This window comes from Dermacentor variabilis, unplaced genomic scaffold, assembly GCF_050947875.1.
Source record: "Dermacentor variabilis isolate Ectoservices unplaced genomic scaffold, ASM5094787v1 scaffold_13, whole genome shotgun sequence".
NCBI lineage: Eukaryota > Metazoa > Arthropoda > Arachnida > Ixodida > Ixodidae > Dermacentor > Dermacentor variabilis.
The window spans coordinates 26,641,059-26,668,280 of NW_027460291.1; the positions used below are offsets into that span (position 1 = coordinate 26,641,059).

Consider the following 27,222-nt stretch of genomic DNA (forward strand, 5'->3'; position numbering starts at 1 on the left):
TGAAGTGAGCAAGACCCATGAATGCAAGGTATAAGTCAACAACATTCGCTCGTGTCGCCAAAGTGACGAGCATATCCAACGAGCGGTTTGACTGAAATACGCAAATTTTACATGCAAACATCACGGGCACCTTTTCTGTACTTGGGTCCCAGGACGTCGTGCGATAAGCGCGCGACAAACCGCCTGCATAGACGCTGCGTGCACCAAGAGTCAAACCAAAGCGGAAAACGCCAGCTACACACTTGCACCAACATACGCGATAGCACGCGAGTAACAATAGCGGTCGCCGTGCTGTTATTACGCGCCACAAATGCGCCAGCCTTAAGGTACACGTGTCGCAAACAGGAACAAAAGCGTCAGTCCCTAAATTCTGTGAATCCTAAAATTTGTCACCTAATTTTGAAAAGTTTGACCTTCTTAGCAGGCGCCAGCATTTTGTCCCACAGCCTCTGCAACAACTGCGGGCAAAACGCCATTAAGAGCATGGTGCGAAATCAGAGCCACAGCGCGAAGCAGAAGCTTCTCGCTTGTTTTTCTGTGGCGCACTCCTAGCAGCGCCTAGTACCAGCCAGCACTCCGTCTCATGCCCAGTGCGAGAAGCAGTCCACCGAAGCAAGCTCTGAAGCACATCTCAGCGGCAAACACCGCTGGTGAGATACAAAACAAAGACTGGTTGCACAGAGATTGCGGCAACGGTACCACGAATAACCGCAAAATGGTCTGAAGCCATTAACAGTGGGACTTGCCTACTGATCCACTAGATGGGGAACCTTTCTAATGTTGCCCACGTACACGATGAGAATCTTTACAGCTTGATTGACCTCTTCACCAATCTTCGATAGACAGCGGAACCACCACCGCGGCTGGCGCTTTCCTGGCAACGTGTGAGCACGATTTTTTTTTTCATCAAGAAAGCCCCGCATGGGGGGCCACACTACCACGCCGCGAAGAGATACGCATGCGCGTTCATCACCTGGACAGGCGCCGGCAGATTAGCGCGTGCCGGCACCGCCGCGCATATTTCCAATTGCTAGTAGGTACAGCGGGGCGTGGCACTTGCGGAGACGGCGGCCGTTTGTGCGCATGTGCGAGTAAGAGCGGGTGCGAGAGAGTAAATGTGGGGACTTTGGCTCCTTGCATATATGACTCTGCCTAAGCACTACGGGGGAGTTTCTTAGCGCGTGTTGTATACGTTTGTCCCTGTGTGTGCCGGCAGAAGTCGTGGGGCGCGGTAGTGCTGAACTTTGCGTCGCAAGTTGGCGGCTGGACGCAATTATATTTATTCAGTCGTGTTTTTTACTAATTGTAACAACGTGCAATTATTTCGCATTATTGGCTGCGCCTCCAGGACGCCAAAGCGGCAACGGGGACACCAAAGCTAGAACCCCGACTGTTCCGTGGGTTGGGGCTCGCCGAGGGCTGCCCCTGCCGGACAGCAATTTTTTTCTGCGAACACTCGCTGGCACGCTTCGGACTCCGCGGCCCCAACCTACGGGGTGCCCTCCTTCCAGCTTTGATCCCCCCCGATACCCCTTGGGTGCCCTGGAGATCCTGTGCCGCCTGCTTTATTACAACCTCAGGTGCTCTCCTGAGTCCTCCGTTTGTCGGTTACATGTGCCCTCCTGGAGCAGTGCTTGTAAAAACGCAATCTATCGTCGCGACGGAACAAGCGACCCGCGACTCATACAACGCCAGTCAGAATCTTGCCCCTTCAGACAAAGAGATCACCAAATGGAGCATCCGTGCCCACTACCTCACCGCGCGGGCAGCCAGCGGCGGAGCGTAAACAAACTCGACCGCACTCCGCCATGCCGGCATGTCTAGGGGACAAGCGCATACAACACACGCTAAGAAACCTCCTCCGTAGTGGCTAGGCAGAGCCACATATTCAAGGGGAAAAGGTCCCCAGATTTTCTCTCTCGCACCCGTTCTTACTCGCGCCTGCGCACAAACGTCCAGCGCCGTGGGAGACGCCACGCCCCGCTGTCCCTACTCGCAATTGTAAAAACGCCACCGCCGCCGGCCGCGCGACGGCAGAACTCTCTACCTTTTCACTTTGGACCCTTTGGCCGCAGGAGAGCTCGCGTGGTCCACATATACAGGCAGACGACGGCTTTTTGGGGCTACAGGCGTAACGCTATATTTTGTTACCTTGCGCTGCGCCTAAAAAAACACAGTACTTGTTACAGTGTGGGTAGGAAAATCCGTTGTCGGGCGTTGTAGCACCAAACTTCAAGCTCCAGGTTCGTTCACTGGAATATGGGCGAACCGGCCACATCTCCAAGTTGGATCCCAATTGACATCGTGAAAATCGACAGCCCAACTTACGACCTTTGGTGTTGATTAAGACGACGTTAGGCACTCGAACCGACAACCGAACTAAGAGATATTGGCGAACTGGCCATAGCTCCAAGTTGGATTCCAGTTGACATTGTAAAGGTAGAGAGTCGAATCCACTACCTTTGGTGTTAATTAAGGCGAAGTGGATTAAGGCGCAGTTAATTCAGCTAGAGTTTGTAGCGACCGTCCGTTGCTTCGTTTTCCCCGCAGTGGTTGTAACTGCTCCTTGCTCCGGAAGTCCAGTTTGCCTTGCCGTGCGGGTCATTGCTACCTGTTCGAACCGAAGTGGCTGCCCCACTGGTAAGCCACCACTGCAACTCAGCAAACCTGCTTTTACGTTTGAATAACGCCTGTCGACTCTCAGTTCTCAAGCTGTCAAAACGTGCATTCCTTGCCTCCACTAAACAGAGCTGCCAGCTAATTTATTAAGGGATTGGATCTCCACGACCTTCGGCGGGAGTCTAAGTCTAGATATTTGGTAAGGGTCGAACTCACTTGGAGATATAGGCAAACCGGCCATAACTCCAAGTTGGATTCCAATTGACACCCTGGAAGTCGAGAGTCCAACGCACGGCCTTTGATGCTGTCAAAAAAAAAATAAATTATCAGGTTTTACGTACCAAACTACCTTCCGATTATGAGGCACGCCGTAGTGCAGGACGCCGGAAACTTCGACCACCTGGGGTTCTTTAACGTGCATATAAATCTAAGTACACAGGTGTTTTCGCATTTCGCTCCCGTCGAAGTTCGGCCGCCATGGCCGGGATTCGATTCCGGCCATGGATTCGATTCCTCAGCTCAACGCCATAGCCACTGAGCAACCACGGTGGGTGGCCTTTGATGTTGATTGAGGCAAAGTTAAGGCACTCGAACCGATGATCAAACTTGGAGATATGGGTGAACCGGCCATAGTTCCAAGCTGGATCCCAATTAACGCACGAAAGGTCGAGAGTCGAACCCACCACCTTTCGTTTCAATTAAGGCACTGTTAATTAAGATAGAGTTAACGCACTCGAATCGATGACCCAACTTGGTGATATGAGCCTATAGGCCATAGCTCCAAGTTGGGTTCTAATTGACATCGTAAAGGTTGAGAGTTGAATCCATGACCTTTGGTGTTAATTAAGGCGAAGTGAACAAATGCTTTGCCTCTCCAAATCATTTGTTCACTTCGCCTTAATTAACACGGCAAAGGCAAAGCAGAAGACTGGGTCTAAAAATTAATATGCAGAAAACTAAAGTAATGCTTAACAGTCTCGGGAGAGAACAGCAATTTACAATAGGCAGCGAGGCACTGGAAGTCGTAAGGGAATACATCTACTTAGGGCAGGTAGTGACGGCGGATCCGGATCATGAGACGGAAATAATCAGAAGAATAAGAATGGGCTGGAGTGCGTTTGGCAGGCATTACCAAATCGTGAACAGCAGGTTGCCGTTATCCCTCAAGAGAAAAGTATATAATAGCTGTGTCTTACCAGTACTCACGTACGGGGCAGAAACCTGGAGGCTTACGAAAAGGGTTCTACTCAAATTGAGGACGACACAACGAGCTATGGAAAGAAGAATGATAGGCGTAACATTAAAGGATAAGAAAAGAGCAGATTGGGTGAGGGAACAAACGCGAGTTAATGACATCTTAGTTGAAATCAAGAAAAAGAAATGGGCATGGGCAGGACATGTAATGAGGAGGGAAGATAACCGATGGTCAGTAAGGGTTACGGACTGGATCCCAAGGGAAGGGAAGCGTAGCAGAGGGCGGCAGAAAGTTAGGTGGGCGGATGAGATTAAGAAGTTTGCAGGGATGGCATGGCCACAATTAGTACATGACCGGGGTTGTTGGAGAAGTATGGGAGAGGCCTTTGCCCTGCAGTGGGCGTGACCAGGCTGATGATGATGATGATGATGATGAACCAATGCACAGCTAATTAACATAGAGTTAATTAAGGCACTCGAGTGGACGACCGAACCTGAAGATATGGACAAAGCGGCCATAGCTCCAAGTTGGACTCCAAATGACATCGTGAAGGTTGAGAGTCGAATCTACGACCTATGGAAGGCGTCAAACCCACGACCTTTGCTTTTAATTATGACCATGTTGATTAAGGCACTCGAACCCATGACCCAACATAGAGATTTGGGCGAACAGGCCTTTCCACGTTGGATTCCAATTGGCATCGTGAAGGTCGAGAATCGAACCCGCAAGCATTGATTTTCATTAAGACGAAGTGAATTAAGACACGCCTAATAACCGGAATAACACGGTAAGACAGGGTAAGTGAACGCACAACCGACACGTATTTTTCTTTTTCTTGATGAAGACAACTGGCAAGGCCCACGGGCTATCGGAAGGTTAACGAAACGAAACAAATGTTTTTCACAGCTCAGCCATCGAAGTGTAATGTCAGGCTTCACGTCTACGAACTCAGATTCCGTGACCTATAGTAATTTACGAACTAGTAGCGATTCAATTCCTGCGATCTCATAAAACTGTCGCTTTAAACAACATGTTCTTGAACACAGGACGTGTCGACGTATTTCCTGCAGAGGGCCTGCGCAAGAAACATATGCAGTTAAAAAAAATATGGCCATAGGAATCCGCCAACTCCAACAGCCAGCTTTTAGTATTTTTCCTACGAGTTCTTTGCTGACCAGCCGTGGTTGCTTAGTGGCTATGGCGTTGGGCTGCTAAGCAGGCTGTCGCAGAACCGAATCCCGGCCTCGGCGGCCGCATTTCATTCGGCGCGGGGTGCGCAAACACCCGTGTACTTAGATTTAGGTGCACGGTAAAGAAACCCAGGTGCTCCAAATTTCCGTAGCGCCGCGCTACGGCGTGCCTCAAGATCAGATAGCGGTTTTGGCACATAAAACCCCATAATATAATTTTTTTAGTACACTTCTAACTCCGGACGTGTTTTTCCCGCGATCAGTTGTGATTCGAGTTTTTCCCACAACTAGCTGTGGGCTGAGGAAAGGAGCTTTATAGTGATTGTTTATTTTTCTCGGCTGACTGGTTTTCACCAGCTAACAAACATTAAATGTTATCGCTCAGCGCAGGACATGCCTGCATATTTCCGAAGTTTCTCAAATGTTATTGATGGTTTTGTTTGTTCTGTTTTGTCACCGAACCTTGCGTAATGTGATTATATGCACGACGCAAATTGTGTAGTACATTGTGGAAGAAACGCGGCCACTAGCGATTGCTCTGGAATCTTCGATGACTCATGTAGAAAAGCCGACGCGCTTGATCCGCCGATCAGATTTTGGCGATCGCCGACGAAGTTCGTTGCTATCGTTGTGCACTGAGTGTAACTTGCTTTTGAGGGCACAGGTTCGCCTAATAAAAAGTCAGTTTCGTCATTAAGAGTTCTGACGCGGTATTTTTATCTATCCCTACTACGTCACAGTTGACAGTTTTAGAAAAGCGTTTGTCACCTTACGTACGTTAAACGCCTTCACCTTTGCGGGGCCTTATGGTGCGCCTCCTTTGAAGACATTTACTTTACCGTACGGGAACGCAAACGCAAGGAAGATGTCATAAAAGAGAACGCCGTCTGGTGCTTCATGCCAAACGTATTCAAGTAAAAAAAACCATTAGCAACCATCCTGGGGCCGAATCTTATAAAGGCTCATTTGGGGAACCGTTCGTTTGGACTCACTTGATTGGCCAAAATGTTGGTTACGTCACAGGTCGTCAGAGGCAGCGGGGCGTGATCGCAATTTTTGAATACCGTCCACGCATCTCTCAATAATTTCCAAAGTGAACCCGTATTTGGCTAAGGGAGGAACCGACGGAGGGGTAGTCCGCTTTGGCTTTCATTGCTGTGGCTTGGCTGTTGGCTTGCGACCCCGGCCACGCGCGCAGGTCGCGAGACACCGGAGACACGCGGGCGTCGCGCGCGCGTGCGTTGGTTGCTTCGGAGGCTATTGCCTTCGTCGTCTGCTTGGCGTTGCTCTTTCTGTGTCGACCACGGCTGGCAGTGCGATACGCGTTCGAAGAAGTGATGGATAGTGAGTTGCACCGCCCTTGCCGGCTTTCTAAGTATACCTATTGCAGGCTACGCTATCAAATAGAGGAGACTCGGCTGCAAGCGTACCAGTGGTCATTCCACGCAGAGGAAGGAATAGTGCGTGCTGCGGTTCGTCGCCACCGGCCTGCAGCTCCCTGAGGTCCGTCGGAAGCGAAGCATTCATCGAAATGGCTTAGATATCTGCTGCCAACACTGTCCACAAAGTTGCTCTCTCAATTACTGCGTTGACCGGTAGAAGGGCTGGGTTAGCTTTCCCGTGACCACCGCTTCAAAGCCAATGCCAAGGAGATATTTGCATGGTGAGATCAAATTCCCAGTGCTATCGCCAGCGTGAATAGCTCGCAGATCGCCGATCAGCAATCAGAAGGGTTCAACCTAGGTGGGTTCAGCGCTTCCTTCGTTCGGCGAAGGGACCATAGTCAGGAAGGGACCATATTGTGGAGATCTCTTATTTGGCTGCTCTTCTTTCTCTAGTGCTGGAGTGCCGCACTTCTTTCCTCAATTTCACGGCACAGCGCGCACCGTCAGCACCACGCTCTTCCATCTTACTTCGCGCTGGCAATGCAGGGCCCGTATATCGTGATGTTCGATTTCAAGTTCCATTGATTCTATCACGCGACGCGCCGTGGGGCAGATTGCAGAGATAGCGGCAGCGCGGCGGCGAGTGAGTCATGTCTGAGCCGATGACGGAGGGCAAAAAAGAAGGAAAATTGTTATAGTCGGCTAGTAAAGGTGTCCCTAAGAACAGGTTCACGGTTTTGTCGCGCTCGCTGCTTAAGAAGTGCTGGCAGTGCGTTCCTGTTGCGTGCATCGTGCGAGCTCCTGGTAGCAGATGACATGGCGCTGCGCTCTGCCAACTCATTTACGTTTGAGATATCGCCTGTCGGTTGAGAATGAAAAAGAATGACACTAATAAATTACTTCTGCATTGCGTAAACGCCCGGCACAACACGTCTATACTTCAGAACTTGCCGTATAATATTTAGTTTATATTTTATTTTTATTTGGCAAGCAGAAACATTCTGCATTTCCTTGATTAGCTCGTCATATAATGACGTAAACTTCTTCCACCACCGGCTTGGGAGTGGCAAATTTAGTGACGTAAGCGGCGAAGCGAACGGTTCGTATTGCGAACCGTTATAAGATTAGGCCCCTGTTGTCGCTATGTCGACGCGTCTCGCTAAGCCTCCGGGCGCCAGAATCGCCAAACGATCTAAGAAATTGAACGCGCTATGCACTCATACCTAACGTTTCAGGTGAGTTTAGAGAAAACGAAAGCTCATTTTAATTGTTACTGGCGATCAACGCCAGTCAGAGCGCCGCCATAACCAGAATTCACACTGAAGCTGGAGTAATGGGTGCCGGCATGTTTGATAGCGCTATTAGTTAGCGTCCCTAGACATTTGGAACGTTAAATTTGCCAAATAACGTACGTTATCATAGCCCGCGTCAACCACACGAACCGAATAACGTCCGGAGCAAAAAAAGTGAGGAACACACCATTTCGTTACGAACGTAATGCGTTTATGTTGTGGGGATACGCGACTCTCACGTGTCCCCTGATATGTTGTGTTCCCGCATGGCTCCCGTCTCCTGTGATCAGGCTTCGCCGCGTGGCCTGGTGCCCGCGGCGGTCGGTGTGGTTGAAGCGCAGTACGAGAGATGGCGCGAGTGTTGTGCTGCTAACACCGCCTAACGGCGGGGTTACTTGGGCGCGGAGAGAAGAAGGCTCTTCCTCCTTGGTTCGGGTTCGGCGAGCTGCGCGGACGTTCGGCGCGTGCGCCGATCCATACTTGTGCGAGACCGTCTCGCGAGCTGACTCATTCGGACGCACCACCGTTCGCGTGACCGTACGCGCGAACGACCAGGCGTTGGTGTCCAGCATGGGGCGAACATATTCGCTGGTTATCCGGTCGCGGTAAGTCTGACTTCCGCGATTTGTCGCGCGCTCATCGGCGTGTTTTGTGGATAGCAACTCCGCTAGCAGGCATTAGTCTATGAAAGGTGCAATAAATGCCCTTGTGATTGTTTGAATTACTGTGTTGTCGTTCCTTTCTCCCAAGAGCACGGGGGAGAGTACGCCACACCTGGCGCCCAACGTGGGGCTCTTGGGCCATCGGACGATAGTTTTAACTGTTTTGCTTCGTTCGAGAGCTTTGTTTGAACGGAAGCGTAGGGATAGCGTGGATTTTGATCGCTAGCGTCGGCGGCGGGTTTTCTTGAGCGAGGCGACGGTGGTTATAGTGTGTTTGAACTTTTCAACATGCTAAGCCTTTCGCAAATGATTTTTTAATGATATTCTTCGGTACGAGAGCCACGTGGTCTACATCCTGGGAGAGCGAGGCTTAGCGCCCGGGGAGCATTGGCAAGCCTAAAGCGAGTGAGTACGGAATCCTCGTGGATGGTCCGAATTTCTCATGTAAATAGCTTCTTCTATCTCTTTGATTGATGAAGGCGCGGCTCTGGGAGCCGGGTGGCCGTAGACCACGCGTGCCGCTACGGGCTGACTGCTATTGCGGCCTCGCACCGGGCGCTCCGACACCGTCCGTTACGGTGGGTGCCGTTGACTCGGATGCTGTGTGCACCGAGCGGGGTAGGACCACCTAACAGCGCTGACGTCTCCTCGCGGCTGCCTGCTTTGCGCCCATTTTGGGTGTTTTCTTTTTATTTTTTTGATGCCAGTTGTTGTCGCGGTAGCGACGCTTTAGGCCTCAGGCTTTACGAAGGTGCCTGTCGCACGTGGAGGGACACAACCTCCATGGTGGACCATGGCGTTGAGGTGCTGCACTTTGCTTCCCTCATTCTAGTTAGCCTCGCACGAATGGAGATTACTCGTTCGACTCAAGGAAGCGAGTTTCGTTCACGTGAACTTAGCGTTTGAGTATCCGCCCCATCTTTTGCTAGCCGAGTTTAACATCATACCACGTGGGCGATGCGCATGCAGAATTCCTCTCCCTTGCACTACTTTAGTGTTTGCCGAGTGCGTTGAGTGTACGCAGCGTGAGTGGAGTCACCCCTGGATGCTGTCACCTGCACATCGTCTGCACTGCTGCCCCGAACTACGATCGAGCCAACCCGGGCGATGGTGATGCTGTAGGCAGTTCGGCGCAGCGGCTTCGGCGGCCGCCTGTATCCAGCTCGCAACCCTCAGCGGCAGAGAAATGACCCGCCTGTCACCGACAGCTACTGCGGCTCTCGCCGGCAGGGCGCGAGCGACGCTTGTTCGTGCCAACTACTGCGTCGCCGTTTCCAGAGTCCTGGCCTGGAATCGTGCCGTCGAGTCTGCAGAGCTGCTGCTGTGACCAGTGGACTAGCGGTGTACCCAAGGACAATGTTGACTCGCATGCTATGGACAACGTGTGGACAGTCCTTCGGCGCGGCCACTATTGCATGTACTACCTTGTTCGCGAAGCACGCGTTGTTGTTAGACCGCGTGACATGTTTAGCCGGAATATGATGTAGTGATTTAAGGTTGGGGGGCATGTGGGGATGCCCGACTCTCACCCGTCCCTTGATATGTTGTTTTCCCGCATGGCTCCCTTTTCCTGTGATCCGGCTTCACCGCGTGGCCTGGTGCCCACGGCGGTCGGTGTGGTTCAAGCGCAGTACGAGAGATAGCACTAGTGCTGCGCTGCTAACGCCGCCTAACGGCAGGGTTACTTAGGCGCGAAAAGAAGGCTCTTCCTCTTTCGTTCAGGTTCGGCAAGCTGCGCGGACGTTCGGCGCGTGCGCCGATCCATGCTTCTGCGGGACCGTCTCGCGAGCGGACTCGTTCGGACGCGCCACCATTCGCGTGACCGTACGCGCGAACGACCAGACGTTGGTGTCCAGCATGGGGGGAACATATTCGCTCGTTATCGGGTTGCGGGTAGTCGGACTTCCGCGATTTGTCGCGCGCTCATAGGCATGTTTTGAGGATAGCAACTCGGCTAGCAGGCATTAGTCTATGAAAGGTGCAATAAATGCCCTTGTGATTGTTTGCACTACTGTGTTGTCGTTCCTTTGTCCCAAAAGCACGGGTGAGAATCCCACAATGTTTGGTTGCAAACGCTATTCAAAAACTATTTAATAATAAATACACCTAGTATACATGCTGTAGCTTGCCGGGCCAAGGGCTCGCGAAAGCCCTCTGGGCGCTGCTTGCTTGGGCGAAGTCATGAACGAGAAGGCATGGGGCCAGCACGCAAACAAAGCGCTGACATGGGCTTCCGACCCACTGCGCATGCGCAACTTCGCCTGCGGCCCCGCCGCCACGGCTAGAGAGTGCGATCCGCGCGAGCCACGCGCTCCCATGTTCACGCTTTCTTTCTGAACAATGAGCGACGTAACCAACGTAACCGTTGGAAATGCTGCCGCCGCCGCCGCCGCCGCCGCCGCCGCCGCCGCCGCCGCTGCTGCTGCTGCTGCTGCTGCAGGCAGCAGAATTCACACCCCTGCCTGGAAGTTGTTGAACACCCCCACCCAGAATTTACCACGCAGGGTAAAGCTTCGGTGGGTGCGGGCTCACTCTGGGAACCCCGGAAACGAGGCTGCCGATAAATTGGCCCGAGGTTTAATTTTGTGGACTCAGGACAGCCTCCATCCGGGTTTCTCGAGGGAGCGGCGCACAGCTTTGTGGAGCTCACGCAAATACCCCATTTGGACCGTCGTACTTACCCTCCTCCCCACCCCTCCCTGACCCACTCCCAACAGATCCTCTGGAGACGCCTCTAGGTCCGCTCTCCCCCATCCCCTCAGCTGCTTTCCCACTACTGTGGCATCTCCCCTACATGCTCCCTATGCGGCGACCCTCACGCCACACTCTGCCACATCCTTTTTGGCTGCCCTGCTGATCCTCCCCGCAGGGACAACCCGCCATCTAAAGCTTGGAGGACTGGGAGGTCCTGCACTCGTCTACGGACCCGACATCGCAGCTTACTGCGGTGGCTCGGGATGCCGACATCATGAACAAAAGGAACATGAACGTCCCGAAGTAGTGTGGGACCGTGCGGTGGTCCAGGGATCCAGAGGAGTCAAAACTCGCTTGCTACGAATAAAGTTTTTCTGTCTGTCTGTCTGTTAGCGTTCTAAACGTAGGAGGGCTCAAAATTGCCAGCTACAAAAAAAAAAAAAACTTCGCCCTTCCAAGCTGTGAAGAGGGATAACCAGCGAAGCTATATTGGGCTGATTATATTGACAACTATATTAATTTCTGTGGTTATTGCTATATTGTTTGAATAAAGACACATACACGTAACTATGTGGTTTTTATCGTCTTTCTTTTGTCTCGTTTGTTAGCACAGGGATCACAGCTTTGTGGTCGCTGTGGTTCATCGCAATCGGTTGTACTGCTATGCTAGACAAGTTCTTGCCAAACGTTAAATCTTTACACGACCGGTGGCGCGTGGATGGCGCATTGACGTCCGTGTAGCACTCAATTCCAAACCGCTCCAACAGGAAAGATACAGTCGACTTGCCGTCGGGGCCGCTAGGTCAACGGTAAAGTCGACTATTGGTGGGTGCGCTATTGCGTTTTTTTATACATTTAGACCCTACAATTTGAGCCAAGGAGCGCAGCCATCTGACATTTAATATATGCCCATGAAAGTCATGCGTCACAACATGGTCGATAAGATAACATGCAGAGCGACCGCGGCACGACTGATAATGCCACGCCGAAATGGCAATGAAATTTATACATAGACGGAAGATAATAACATTCAGAGGAACCGCCGCAACTTGTCTTGCTCAACATCTCAGACACTTTTTTTCTCCACATCCTAGCCATATATAGACAGCTTCGAAGTAAAAAGTTTCATCAGGAAACTGTTGATACTACATTCTAAGCACCCCGTTGGCTTTTCATGAAAAAATGCTTTTTGAATTTTTAACGTGTCGAAGTTTAGGCATATATGGTTAAATGCGTGTGAACGATGGCGTTGGCTGGCGCAGATATTTCATAACGGTTGGAACTCAAATATTTCAGGGTTGCATTAGGTTGGCCGTACAGGAGCACACTTATGTTTTAGTTTTACGCTAAACATTCTAATAGGCAGAAGATTTTCCCAATTCACGCTAGCAGTTCACAGACGCCACTGTTCTTCTTTGAGTGAAATCCGATACAGCCATAATAGTTCAAAACACATACACAAACCACGACCGATGATGCGCGTCGCATATGTTGGCGAAGGCAAGAGAAATTGCAGCATGCAGTAGCTACCGCGGCACCGAAAGACTACACAGTGGTGCTTCGGTGACCTTGGATGAACTGACATCACGTAAATTTCACTAAGGAAGAACATCTCCAAATCCATCCTCAGTGGGCGACGCCAACGCAATCAAGCAGCGGCGCACAGCCAGAGAGGAGGCGAGACCCGCCACGCGCCCTTTCTTCCTCGCCCGATGAAAAGGTTTCTAGAAAATACTGCCAGTGGGCACCTTTGATGTAAAATGCGCCATCAGCGTCACTTTAGTGATAAATCTGGGCCTTCCAAAATCTTTGTAACAGGAGCTCAGTCCACATTTTGTTTCCTAAGCCAACGTTCCCAAGGAAGGTGTTCCTAACAGCTATTGCAGTTTAGCATTCCCGCTTCCATCCCGAAGTTTCTACCATAGAAATATGAAAATCCGCTTCGAACGGGGAACATTACGAGCTTGTAGTGGCCGGCACTACCATGGCTGCAAAAAATCACGCGGCAGAGGCGGCCCACGCGCGAGGAGCAGAAAGTTCAGTTACCAACGTTTACGAGACTTGCTTCATATTTGCTGATGATGTAGATGCGTTAACATACAGTTAAATTTAAAAACTGCCCTATCTTACAACTGGTAGCAAATCTGAAATATCAACGAATTCTGTCAAAGGGTGCAACTGTACCGAAATCAAAAATTATACCAGAAACGCATTTCACGATGACTGTCGGCGACCGATACAACAAGCATACGAGCAAAAGCAACACACCGCATTTCTTAAGTTGATTTAAGATATGTAGTGTTCATTTTGAGACTTCCGTTGTTTCTGCTATTAGCGACGTGTTCGGGTATCGTACGAATCTGCTAAGGCACTCGCTTGCTAAAGTCGCTCACTAGCACGACAGCATGATGACGACCGTATGGAGTCGACGTAGTGGCGATGATGGAATGACGAAGAAGGAATGAGGTCAATAGACCGACAAATGTGGTATGACGACAATGGTGTGGCAAGAATGAGATGATGATTACTAAAATTAGGACTATGGTATAGCGACAATAGCACAAAGACAACGACATGAGGGCAATGGGATGCCGTAGAGTGCATGACGACAACTGCGTGACGACGGGGGTATGACAGCTGCATGACGGCGACAGCGCCACCACAACGGCATGACGACATTTGTATGACAGCGATCGGACACGGCGACCGCATTTCGATAGCGGAAAAATGCGAAGACCATTCGCGTCCTTAGATTTAGGCTCCGGTTAATGAAGAGCCCCAGGTGGTCGAAATTATTGTGGAGTTCCACACTATTGCATGCCTGATAATCAGATCGTGGTTTTGCCACGTAAAACATCATAATTTCAATAAATTACAGCGAATACAGGAGAGCCATGGTCTGAAGACTACGCAGTGAGGACGACTCCATGACAACGGCGGCATCATCACAATCAAAATACGACCGCGTGATTGAGACAGAATGATGAAGGACGAATGACGTTGATGGATCGACGAAGGCGGTATGTAGAAGACAGCATGATGACAATGGCATCACGACTACTCTGTGACAACGATGGCGTGATGAGGACGGCATTACGAGACCCGGATGTCGAAATTAGAATGACGACGATGGAACGACCGCGATGGCAACGCGACGACGGTATAAAAACAAATGCATGACGACGATAGCGTAACACCTCTGTGAGGACAACACTGTGACGACGAGCGCCTGGCGGCAATGGTGTCACGACGACTGCATCACGAAGCCTGCATGACGACAATGCCGTGACGACATGACTAGAGCCGGATGATAAAGCTGGAATGACGACGATACAACGACTACGACGGCATCAGGATCGCGAGGAAACAGCTTTGCCCTCTTTCCAACCCCTATTTCCTCATCCCTGTGCAAGGTGGCAAACCGAAAACTCGCATCTTGGCAAACCTTCATGCCTTTCCTCTCTCTCTCTCTCTTGTGGGCCAAGCTGTTAGACGACTTGGGCTACTGGATTAGCGTAGAACGCGTAACGACAACGAGATTACGAGAGGCAAATCATGAAGCTAGAAGGAGGACGATGAAACGACCATGACTGCAACACGACCGCCCCAGCACATACCTATTGGCCCCAGTATGGTCGGCGACTTGGGCCATTGGGTCAGCGTGAGAGGCTAGTAGATAGATAGATAGATAGATAGATAGATAGATAGATAGATAGATAGATAGATAGATAGATAGATAGATAGATAGATAGATAGATAGATAGATAGATAGATAGATCGTTTTTAAGTACGCTAAGAATGCTAATCCCAATAAGACGAGTGTAACAGGACATTCAACTCATGGTTTATGGATCCTCCATTTAATGCGAAGACCACTGGTGCTGAAGCGGAGCATAAATCGAAAGTCACTGGGAAATTCACATTTTTACTAATGTAAAGAACATGCAACCTTAAATTTCCGACCCATGCTGTGAGTATATTGCATGCACTGAAGTGGCAATCGTAATGTGTAGCAAGTATATTAGTCGCAAAAAGATATTTTTAAGACAGAAGCTCACACAACTTGCCATCGATTCAATGTGGACATTCAGACGCTGAGAGACTCGACATTCCTACAAGAAATTGCGCCCTTCAGTGAAAACAAACTGGTAGACATCGACTGGGTGCAGCGCGATGCAGGACAAAACACACATGATGAAAAAACGACGAAAAGCCTTTACTGCCAGCTGAAATTTTATTTGTCTTATGCAACGTGCTACAGAAAAAAACAGAAAGAAAATGGCATTATATATATATATATATATATATATATATATATATATATATATATATATATATATATATATCAAGAGATGAAACATCATGATGCCATCACCGCTCAGTGGTCGCACTGCCATTGTCTAAGAATGCCAACACGCTTTGTGATAAGGCCAGCGATGGCTTACTTATGTATGGGCATACTTCACGTGCCATGCTGGTCGATTCGGCGATCATGCGCGTTGGATAGTCCTTGTGTGTGAAGATTACTTTTGTTTTTCCACGCGCTTTCATATAAAGCTGTTTTGATATCAAGGTTTATTATTTTACCAAATGAGTTGGTATTTGCGCACTTGTTTTTTTTTTAATATTGAACTAGATACTGCCTTACTTGAAATGTGCAATTTATAAGGTACACACTTTCGATAACTTGACATCCTGCCCATAAAACCATATTCGCTCTAGTCGAAAGCGCCCGTTTTCAAGGCAGGGCCGAAAGCCAACCAAATGCTCTGCAAATGTAGTGGGGTGTGCGCAGTGTCTTACCAACCAGGCTGAGTGAAAGATTTCGTTGACGAAGCGCGTCGCACTATCTGGGTGAACTATCGCTGCAAGGCTAGAGGTGAGCATGCGCCCGTGAAATCCGTAGTGAGAAGGAACGCCGGCCGCCACCGAATAAAGCTCGGCGCGATAATACATCCCTTCTTGGGTGTGGCCATTTGACTGCAGGGTGTTTCAGTGGTTGTGGCTCTGTCCGGTGATCTCTCAGTTAAATGAGTGTACAAGGAACAGATGTCCCAGGGCCAGACGCCGTCGTCGCGGCAACATCAACGACTTCGAAGCCAAATGGGAAGCCAGACGTAGTAGATGACGCTCGGAACGTCCAGCTGAGCGTCAGTCGGACGACGTCGTCGCACGTCTACGACGCGGCTGAAGAGCGGCATCTGCAAGAACTCGCACTGCAATTTTCCGAGTCTTCTCCAGCTGCCCAGCTTCCACCGACTGCGTCGAAGCTTGCGGGTTTTGCTGAGGACACAGGCGCCGCTGAAGAGAGTTCCAAGGAACAAACACTTAGGGCACCCCCATTGCAAATTGCTCCCGCCGTACAAACACCAGAACGGGCTTCCCCTAATGTCCTGGATGGTTCCAGATTCACGGCAGCGCCTTCTGTGACACCCATTACTGTTCGCTTGATTGAGGAGCCAGGGACCAAACTTCAGGTAAACGTTTGCACTCATGGTCGATATTTTCTAACGCGGTATCGCGAGCTCCTCTTTAGAAACTGTCCTCCGCCGATAGACGAAACCATACAGTTTCCGTACGAGTGCGTATTCTTTAGAACCTCTGAAAAAGGAGTTTTATCTACGTCTATGCACTCGAGGGTATGAAAACTGTACGGCTTTTTGTCATTTCCTCTTTTCTGTTTTCTTTTGGTTGCCGTTAATGTCTGCCTATTTCGCAGATACGACGCATAGCTTCAAGTACGACGTACGTCGTCGAGTTCAAGTGCTCAATAGGGGCGAATATCGGCGGGTAAAGCATTAGACTTTCATTAATGAATATAGTTATTTACATGTTCAGTACGCTGCAAGCTTAACGCGCGTTGCTGCGGAAGCAGAAGTCTTTCCATTGAATCTAATTATTGGTTTGGTGGTGTTACTAAGCAGTCAACACTCGTGCATTTTTTTTTCTAAACTGCCTTACGCCGGCTTAAGAAACACGTGTGAGTAACAGTATAGGTAGTTTTCAAGTGACCTCATGGACGCAGCTTCTGACCTTACTTGTACCTAAGCCCGGCAACCACAATGACATCTGTGGATCATATTAACGCACGCATATTCTTTTGCTTATTGACGGTGCTAATGTTTCCCAGGATTATCACCGTTATTGATATGGTGCTCTGCGCAAAAGGCACTTGTAGTGCTGTGAACAGGAGGTGGATAAATGTGTATGCCTCCCATCGGTCATGTCAAATCCCGTCACAATTACGTCATGCCTACAGTTGGTCTGAATTCTTCGCCAGGCGTTCGATGGCCCAAACTGCAAAACACACAACAAAAGTGGTGGTGACGACAAGCTCCTCTCCTTTCGCCCTCCTTTCCCGCCAAGGCTACACCCTACATTCCCCTGACGACTATCCGTCTCTTTGCCTTCCCTTCGCTGGCCGACCACCGGATAGCCGGCGTAACCGCTGAACGTCGCTGCTCGAATGTCGAGACGCGGAGCACTGGCTTCTGCGTTTGATTTATGTAATGCGCCAGCGACTGCCAACCATGTACAAACCTTAGCTTCGTTTTTTCATTAACGTTTTTAGCAATGAACCACCGAACACACTCCACACCCTGGTGCAGGACCTGGCTCCCCAAGGGCTTCTGCATCTCTGTTCTCACGCATGACTTCAACGTCTGCAGGGTAGCCCTCTTGTAGCCCTCTAAATGGCCTTTTTTCTTTTTTTTTTGTCGCGATTTTGTGAGCATCTTCCTGAGCCTCTGCGCTTCCGTTTTTCACCTGCGCACAATCCTCCCAGTCTCCGGAGTGGACACCCTTTTCCGTCCTGTGTGTATTGGTGTCAGGTCTCCAAAGACACATATGCATGGATAAATACAGTAATCCCTTGTGGGCAGACAGAAGAGGAAACTGAAAGCAAAAACGGAAATGGTCCACATTGCAGAAGTTACAAATTAACACTTCGATACAACCAGCTACCGACACACCTACGCATTCCACTCCCCTCCCCCTTTTCTGTCCCTGCCCACTTCGCGTGGAATAGGAAAAAATGTCATTAAAGGTAGCGTATGTGTTGTCCTCGCATGCCCTTACACCATAATCACATGTCGGTGCAGTGTGAAATCTGCATCTTTCGAAGAATGCAGTGAGCCATTGCGCAAACGTGGACACGAATTGTTGAAGCTCGGCCATGTGTGCCGTGAATTAGCTACGTTGCTCCTTGAAACAAGCATTGCAAGATGCACGTAAACATGTTTATTGATAGCGACGTAAAAATGACCTATCACTTTTGCTACAGCCTAGCATTCTGAACACGGGAGACAGCGTCATCACAGCTACGTCATTCAATTTTTGAGGAGAAAAAGAACGAGACAGGTGCAAGGATTTCACAGGGCATAGGAGTTACTCTGCATGCAGTTACATTATAACATGTATTGTCAAAGAATTGTCGGACTGAAAATTCTTGCGTACAATTTTTGTGCAATAAAAAACATTTTAATGCACCCTTTCATAAAGTCGCAGTTTGCACGTTTTACAGCAACTGATTTGGTAGTTTCTCTTTTCCAATTAGTTATTTCTGGCACCGAAGTTCTGAGCAGAAACCTTGAGAAAACATCGTATAGAGACAGCATTTTTTTTTTTTAATTTTAACATCAAGCGAGCACGTAGTTTGGCTGTTCAAGGTAGCTCTGATTTGTGGCAATAAAATTATGACCGAATGTGGTGCACACTTCATCCCGCACGGCCCATCCTTGAATACCAAGACGATGATACCCTATGGTTGCTACGATACAAACATGCGATGATGCTGCCGTGCCTAGGGCGCGCAATGTATATGTTTATATAAAGGTGTACAGTCTGTTACGACTAAATAAGAGACCCTTCCTGATGCCGTCACCCCAATGCCGCTAGCCATAGGAAGGACTGGCGGCGTGGAACCGAGGCAATAAAATGACGTAATGTAACCTAATCCGCCTCATAAAAGTTGCACTTGCTAATGCGACAACCTGGTAGCATTTCGGACGTATTTATTCTTTGATGTCCACCGGTGTGAATGCGGCCATCTTACAGTACGATAATGCACACTGAAATCTAATAACCAGCTCCGCTGTATACCCTTGAAATTAATAACGCGCATGCGTTAAATGCCAAGCACGACAGCAGCCTAGTAGGGGCACTGCTGAAGCGAAAACCGCTGTTAAATATGCTGGAAGCCGCCTCGTGCGCTGGCGAGTACTGTCGTCGATATCGCAATGCCTGAACGTGGCTGCTGGCAATCCGTGCGGTCGACGCTCGTGTATCAATATTAATGCGTTGCAAAGACGTACTTCATCAACGACATTTGTCATGATAGCTGAGTGGTAAATTTGCTGCGCCATAATAAACACGCCCACATCATGCAGGAGACAATGTGCGTGGCACGAAATATTACTCGCGTATATGCGATCGGTGTCAACGTGTAGCTGCTGTGCAGCACATGTTACTTTACCAGAGACGTAAGTGTACCATCACCTTCCAATGCATATTTCGCCACTCACTACTTATGTGTCCGTAGGCATCGTAGGTTATTTTCAACCAAGAACTGATTATCTTGGAGTATTCTACGTGATGAAATGGTAGAAGCTGCATCGACTGCCAACGATAGCGTAAATCTCAATCCAGAAGTTGTCTCGCCTGCAACAAACCTTATTGCTGACGCCGCTACCGATTCCATCTTACCTGACTGGTTGTTGCATTAAAATATCGGTGGCGGCGAATGTAATAACAGCCTATCTCGCGCTCGCCCATTGCAGCCAACGCAACTTGGCTATAGCCTCAGCACATGCGCTCGTTATGTAATAGTCGTGGCTGTAAGCGTCCTGCAGTGTGCTCCGCCAGGACCGAGTTGGTTCGTTTCGATTGCGGCCCGTGCCCTTGCCCAGCAATTCCTCGGCGTAGTCCTCGCAAGGGCCGCTAGAGGCGCCACAAGGTCACCCGTTCAGACGCTTCATGGCGCGGCCATTGGAGGTTGGATCGTGGCGACGGCATTCCGAGAGGGGCGGATTCTGAAAGCTCTCATTCACTGAGCGTGGCCTGCCTAATAAAGATTCGTGGTGGGCAACATATCCTACGCTGCCTGCGGGCCGCTGTCCGATTACTTAATCAATTCGTACTGACGTCCACTGTCGTTGTCCTAGAGGCAGCATGCGGCTGGCCAGGTCCTCTCAGAGAGGGAACATGTTTAAATTTTAATAAATGCCTTAGTACTTATCGCTTACAATCGGTGTAATCACTTCTGTACGGCACACCTGTTTTTGTGTTTTTCGTTGAAACGTCTTTAAGATCGGCCATAGAACCCGCTTGCTAAAGGCGGGTGCAACAAAAACGCATTATAATATTGATACCAAATAATCAAAAGGCCCATTGAGCGAAAGAGCCCGAGTCTGCAGCACAGGAACGGCGCCTAAAATCCCACTGACGAGGAAGCCACGTCACGTGCGCGCCTCGACTTAACAGAAAGTGAAAAGTGGCCCACGGGCGGCGCGCCAGCTTTTGCGTGAGGGCATCCCTGCGACGCCTTTTCGCCCTCAGAAGCCCGCGCATGATGTCGCCTGGGTTCGTCCCGGTAATCGCCATAAGGAAATCAATCTGTAAGACAACAGAATAAATTAGAAAGGAAAAAACGTTGGCGCCAGTAAGTTTGGAACCTACGACCCCATGCTCTGAGGCCGAGTGTTTTACACACTGGAATAAACTTCCTGAATACCCCGCCAGTGCACTCTGCTTTATGACGTCATTCTACTTGGACCGGTCGGTCGAAAGCGGTGACGTCAAAATCACTGCGTTTTACTCGAGAGCGTCCCTAATAGATTCTATGGCAGTGGGGCAAGCTAGCATGACGTCACGGACCGAAATGGAACTGCCTTGTGCTATCTAGGAGGCGTTCGCCGAGCCTCTCAACGCGCTGGCTTGCCCGCATAGTGCGCGGGGAGTTCATAACTCGAAGAAAAGCTCGGATGCGTTCAACTGGACATTAATGCTTTCGCATTCACAACTCAAGTGATTTGGTGTCCTCGGATTTTTATTGCTTATATGTATATGCAACGGTTCTACCGATATGCATTTCATTGGTATCGCTGTCTAGTGGAACAAAGCCATTGCTCGATCATTCACATTTCGCATTCACGGATGACGCAGTTTTTGACCACGGATGACGCAATCGGAGCTAAATTTAGCCACTCACTCAGCGTCCTGAGAGGCGCAGCTCGGAAGGACATTTCTCGATTCTAACGAAAGTGGTTGCGTTTGAGAAGCCGCACTCAGCCAGAGTAGGTATATTCCGTCAAACTCAAACATGTATTCGTCAGCAGTTAAAGGCCTACATGTGTGCAATTTTATTCAGAATATTGTCTCTTGCTAGGTTATGGCCAAAGCTAAGGCCCAAACAATGAAATGTTCCTTTCCTTCGAGCGCTTCCTAACCTTACGTGAGGCCTCCTTACAGCGAAGGACCGATGGAGGAAGCAAGCGTGCTCTGAAAGCTCCCTTCGCCCGTCCTCACTTAAGGAGCTATTGTCGCATGCCTGGGTTCGATGATCACTTGAAAGCTTTACGGGAACACCATTATTCAATAAAAAAATGTATCGTCACACAATTTTTAAGTTGAAGAGCTAATATAGAGATGCGTGGGTGTTTTTGTAGTTTTGTTCACTGAACGTAAAAAAGTACCATCATCATCATCATCATCATCATCAGCCTAGTTACGCCCACTGCAGGGCAAAGGCCTCTCCCATACTTCTCCAACTACCCCGGTCATGTACTAATTGTGGCCATGTTGTCCCTGCAAACGTCTTAATGTCATCCGCCCACCTAACTTTCTGCCGCCCCCTGCTACGCATCCCTTCCCTTGGAATCCAGTCCGTAACCCTTAGTGACCATCGGTTATCTTCCCTCCTCATTACATGTCCGGCTCATGCCCATTTCTTTTTCTTGATTTCAACTAAGATGTCGTTTACCCGCGTTTGTTGCCTCACCCAATCTGCTCTTTTCTGATCCCTTAACGTCACACCCATCATTCTTCTTCCCATAGCTTGTTGCGTCGTCCTCAATTTCAGCAGAACCCTTTTCGTAAGCCTCCAGGTTTCTGCCCCATATGTGAGTACTGGTAACACACAGCTGTTATACACTTTCCTTTTGAGGGATAGTGGCAACCTGCTGATCATGATTTGAGAATGCCTGCCAAACGCACCCCAGCCCATTCTTATTCTTCTGGTTATTTCAGTCTCATGATCCGGATCCGTGGTCACTACCTGCCCTAAGTAGATGTATTCCCTTACCCCTTCCAGTGCTTCGCTACCTATCGTAAACTGCTGTTCTCTTCCGAGCCTGTTGAACATTACTTTAGTTTTCTGCAGATTAATTTTCAGACCCACCCTTCTGCTTTGCCTCTCCAGGTCAGTGAGCATGCATTGCAATTGGTCTCCTGAGTTACTAAGCAAGGCAATATCATCAGCGAATCGCAAGTTGCTAAGGTATTCTCCATAAACTTTTATGCCCAATTCTTCCCACTCCAGGCCTCTGAATACCTCCTGTAAACATGCTGTGAATAGCATTGGAGATATCGTATCTCCCTGTCTGACGCCTTTCTTTATAGGGATTTTGTTGCTTTCTTTGTGGAGGACTACGGTGGCTGTGGAGCCGCTATAGATATCTTCCAGTATCTTTACATATGGCTCATCTACACCCTGATTCCGTAATGCCTCCATGACTGCTGAGGTTTCGACTGAATCAAACGCTTTCTCGTAATCAATGAAAGCTATATATAAGGGTTGGTTATATTCTGCACATTTCTCTATCACTTGATTGATAGTGTGAATATGGTCTATTGTTGAGTAGCCTTTACGGAATCCTGCCTGGTCCTTTGGTTGACAGAAGTCTAAGGTGTTCCTGATTCTATTTGCGATTACCTTAGTAAATACTTTGTAGGCAACGGACAGTAAGCTGATCGGTCTATAATTTTTCAAGTCTTTGGCGTCCCCTTTCTTATGGATTAGGATTATGTTAGCGTTCTTCCAAGATTCCGGTACGCTCGAGGTTATGAGGCATTGCGTATACAGGGTGGCCAGTTTCTCTAGAACAATCTGACCACCATCCTTCAACAAATCTGCTGTTACCTGATCCTCCCCAGCTGCCTTCCCCCTTTGCATAGCTCCTAAAGATTTCTTTACTTGATCTGGCGTTACCTGTGGGATTTCGAATTTCTCTAGGCTATTCTCTCTTCCACTATCGTCGTGGGTGCCACTGGTACTGTATAAATCTCTATAGAACTCCGCAGCCACTTGAACTATCTCATCCATATTAGTAACGATATTGCCGGCTTTGTCTCTTAACGCACACATCTGATTCTTGCCTAGTCCTAGTTTCTTCTTCACTGTTTTTAGCCTTCCTCCGTTCCTGAGAGCCTGTTCAATTCTATCCATATTATAGTTCCTGATGTCCGCTGTCTTACGCTTGTTGATCAACTTAGAAAGTCCTGCCAGTTCTATTCTAGCTGTAGGGTTAGAGGCTTTCATACATTGGCGTTTCTTGATCAGATCTTTCGTCTCCTGCGATAGCTTACTGGTTTCCTGTCTAACGGAGTTACCACCGACTTCTATTGCGCACTCCTTAATGGTTCCCATGAGATAGTCGTTCATTGCTTCGACACTAAGGTCCTCTTCCTGAGTTAAAGCCGAATACCTGTTCTGTAGCTTGATCCGGAATTCCTCTAGTTTCCCTCTTACCGCTAACTCATCGATTGGCTTCTTGTGTACCAGTTTCTTCCGTTCCCTCCTCAAGTCTAGGCTAATTCGAGTTCTTAGCATCCTATGGTCACTTCAGCGTACCTTGCCGAGCACCTCTACATCTTGTATGATGCCAGGGTTCGCGCAGAGTATGAAGTCGATTTCATTTCTAGTCTCACCATTCGGGCTCCTCCACGTCCACTTTCGACTAACCCGCTTGCGGAAAAAAGTGTTCATTATCCGCATATTATTCTGTTCTGCAAACTCTACTAATAATTCTCCTCTGCTATTCCTAGAGCCCATGCCATATTCCCCCACTGACTTGTCTCCAGCCTGCTTCTTGCCTACCCTGGCATTGAAGTCGCCCATCAGTATAGTGTATTTTGTTTTGACTTTACCCATCACCGATTCCACGTCTTCATAAAAGCTTTCGACTTCCTGGTCATCATGACTGCATGTAGGGGCATAGACTTGTACCACCTTCAATTTGTACCTCTTATTAAGTTTCACAACAAGACCTGCCACCCTCTCGTTAATGCTATAGAATTCCTGTATGTTACCAGCTATTTCCTTATTAATCAGGAATCCGACTCCTAGTTCTCGTCTCTCCGCTAAGCCCCGGTAACACAGTACATGCCCGCTTTTTAGCACTGTATATGCTTCTTTTGTCCTCCTAACCTCACTGAGCCCTATTATATCCCATTTACTACCCTCTAATTCCTCCAAAAACACTGATAGACTCGCCTCACTAGATAGCGTTCTAACGTTAAACGTTGCCAGGCTCAGATTCCAATGGCGGCCTGTCCGGAGCCAGGTATTCTTAGCACCCTCTGCAGCGTTACAGATCTGACCGCCGCCGTGGTCAGTTGCTTCGCGGCTGCTGGGGACTGAGGGCCGGGGTTTGATTGTTGTATTCATATAGGAGGTTGTGGCCAAGTACTGCACCAGGGTGGCCAATCCTGCTCTGGTGAGAGAGTGCGTTACCGGTTCTGGTCACCGGGATCAGGCCGCACTCCAGGCCTGTTTGTGCAATTTTCTCAACACACGGTTTTTTTTTGTATTTTCCGGTGGAGAATTGCGCGGCACCGGGATTTGAATCGCGGTCCTCCTGCACTGGAGACGGATACTCTACCGTCCCCGCAGGAGTTAAATTAAAAATTGAATTATGGTGTTTTGCGTCACAAAAACCACTTTCTGATTATGCACGCCGTAGTGGAGGACTCCGAAAATTTCGACCACCTGGGGTTCTTTAACGTGCACCTAATTCTAAGTACACGGGTGTTTTCGCATTTCGCCCCCATCGAAATGCGGCCGCCGTGGCCGGGGTCCGATCCCGCGACCTCGTGCTCAGCAGTCTAACACCATGACCACTGAGCAACCACGGCGGGTCCCGCATGAGTTGTACGCCTCATTTAACCTACAGTGGTGCCCTATTTGATCAGTCAAGGTGGACCAATCTGAGCTCGGTTATACCGCATGGATGGCACTCGGCTAGAGAACCTGGTATTTATGACCTGCACATGTGTGGCCACACATAATTGAGGATATATAATTTTTTTTAGGAGGGTTTCCGTACAGTGATAAAAGGAAGGAAGATACATTAAAAGAAAGAAAAAAAGGAAAAAAAAGGAACATAACATGTGATTTGAACTCGTGATCCTTCAATGTTGCCCGGAAAGGTAGCTCAGTCGGTTGGTTCGTCAAGCCAACGGTTACTTTCAAGCGCCAAAGCTCCTGCTCCGAGCCTCATACTTATGTGGAAAGGGACTGATGTTGTCCGCGGCAGTCGAAAACGCGCTTTCCGATCGCTCAAGGTTGCGCGGACATTGTATAGCTCTAGCGTCTAGGAAAAAGCTTAAACAGGTGCGGGGGCGGCACGCATAGCGTGGGAAGCTAGCCGCCGGAATAGCTATCTCAAGTACTGCTGCTGGCGAGGGCGAAATACCTTCGTGTAATTATAATAACCCTAATAGGACTTCTTTCAAAGAAAAAAAAGAGAAGAAAAAGAAAAGGGAAACGGCTCAGAAGGCTATACTACGAGAGCTATGACTGATACTTTTCTATATATATGTATTCATCTCATCTATGGGATCGCATGCGCGCGCTGTCGGTTTTAAAGCGCAACCGTGGTAGGGAAACGGAAGGCGATATAAGCATGCGTGTCCATGATACGCACACGACAAACTGCCTTACAATATTTAGAATTGATATATATATATACACACACAAAAGCCAATATAGGCTGCTCGACACTATCTCGAGCGTTTTTATAGCGACTTACATCAGAACAGACTCGTCGTTCCACAACAACCATTTCCTGAGTGATCGCCAGATATATGCCGAATAACTTCCTGTCATTCAATAAGAATGTCTCTCTTTCATGCAGCCTACCACTTCGCGTTGTTTCGGTTTAGACAAAACAATTTATCATTCGAGGCGCACTTGCCAAGTTTGCCTCCAATTAAAACTGCCTGCGATGCCTATAGTGCAGCTCTTATCTCACTCAACATACACAGCTCTATATACGTGCATCCGGTGCAATGCTTTCCGTTGTATCAGCAATTTCAATGTCATGGCCGATCATGTAAGCAAAAGTAGCTGTTTACTATTTACAATATCCAGAATTGATCAAACGTGAAGTTGTCACCGGCATTCTGAGTGGTTGGAAGGCATAATTTCTTGGAAAAATGGCCGCCAGAGCAGCAGCGTGAACTCGAGCGGCTTTATAGACTAGGAAAACTGCCTTAAAATATTTAGACTTGAGGGGAAGCTTCGTTAACAAACTATAACACGGCAATCAGCACTCGTATACGACGAGAGAAATTATTGAGACGTGGAAAATTCCCTTGAAATAAATCTGGTTTGCGAGACAAATGCTTGTATGTATTGAATCTCTTAAAAGATGAGGGGGGAAATATGCGCTCACCGAGAGGGCATCGTCAGCACGAGACCACCGCCAGGCACCTACCATATTACCAGAACTACCATATGGTACCAAAAGTACCATATTACAGTGCAAAACTTGATGTGCTCCAGCAACGCTGGCGCGTCGGCGTCGTGCAACGCCCACCAACGCCTAGCAACGCTTTCATGCCGCACGCGTGACTAAAACGAACAAGCCTGGCAAGACGTACCGTGATCGCGCTTCTCCGCAGGTGGACGGCAGCGCGCATGCGCACGGAAACGTCTCGTGGGTATGCATTGAGGTGAAGCACTCGTTGATGCCAGGAGTGGCGTAAGGACGCACGAAGGTAGCTTCGGAGCTACCTTACGCTGAGGAAGCACCAAGGAAGCCTTCACCGAGGGCGCCTCAGTAAGGAAGCTTTCAGAGTGACATAAGGCGGCCTCACCGCAATGAAGGCTTCCTTACTGAGGTAAGCAAGATTTAGTTGTTTGGCCCTTAGTCTCCCTTCAGTGGTGGAGGGGCCCTCATAGGGCGG

General features: G+C 49.0%; 1 protein-coding gene across 1 annotated transcript in view; it reads left to right on the forward strand.

The window, feature by feature from the left end:
- The first annotated feature begins 15,961 nt into the window (after positions 1 to 15,961).
- Positions 15,962 to 27,222, forward strand: part of LOC142566828 (uncharacterized) — a 157,803-nt gene continuing 146,542 nt past the window's right edge. The window contains exon 1 of the mRNA XM_075677719.1: positions 15,962 to 16,514. Within this exon, the coding sequence (XP_075533834.1) occupies positions 16,068 to 16,514 (447 nt within the window). The 5' untranslated portion in view covers positions 15,962 to 16,067. The remainder of the gene's footprint in view (positions 16,515 to 27,222) is intronic.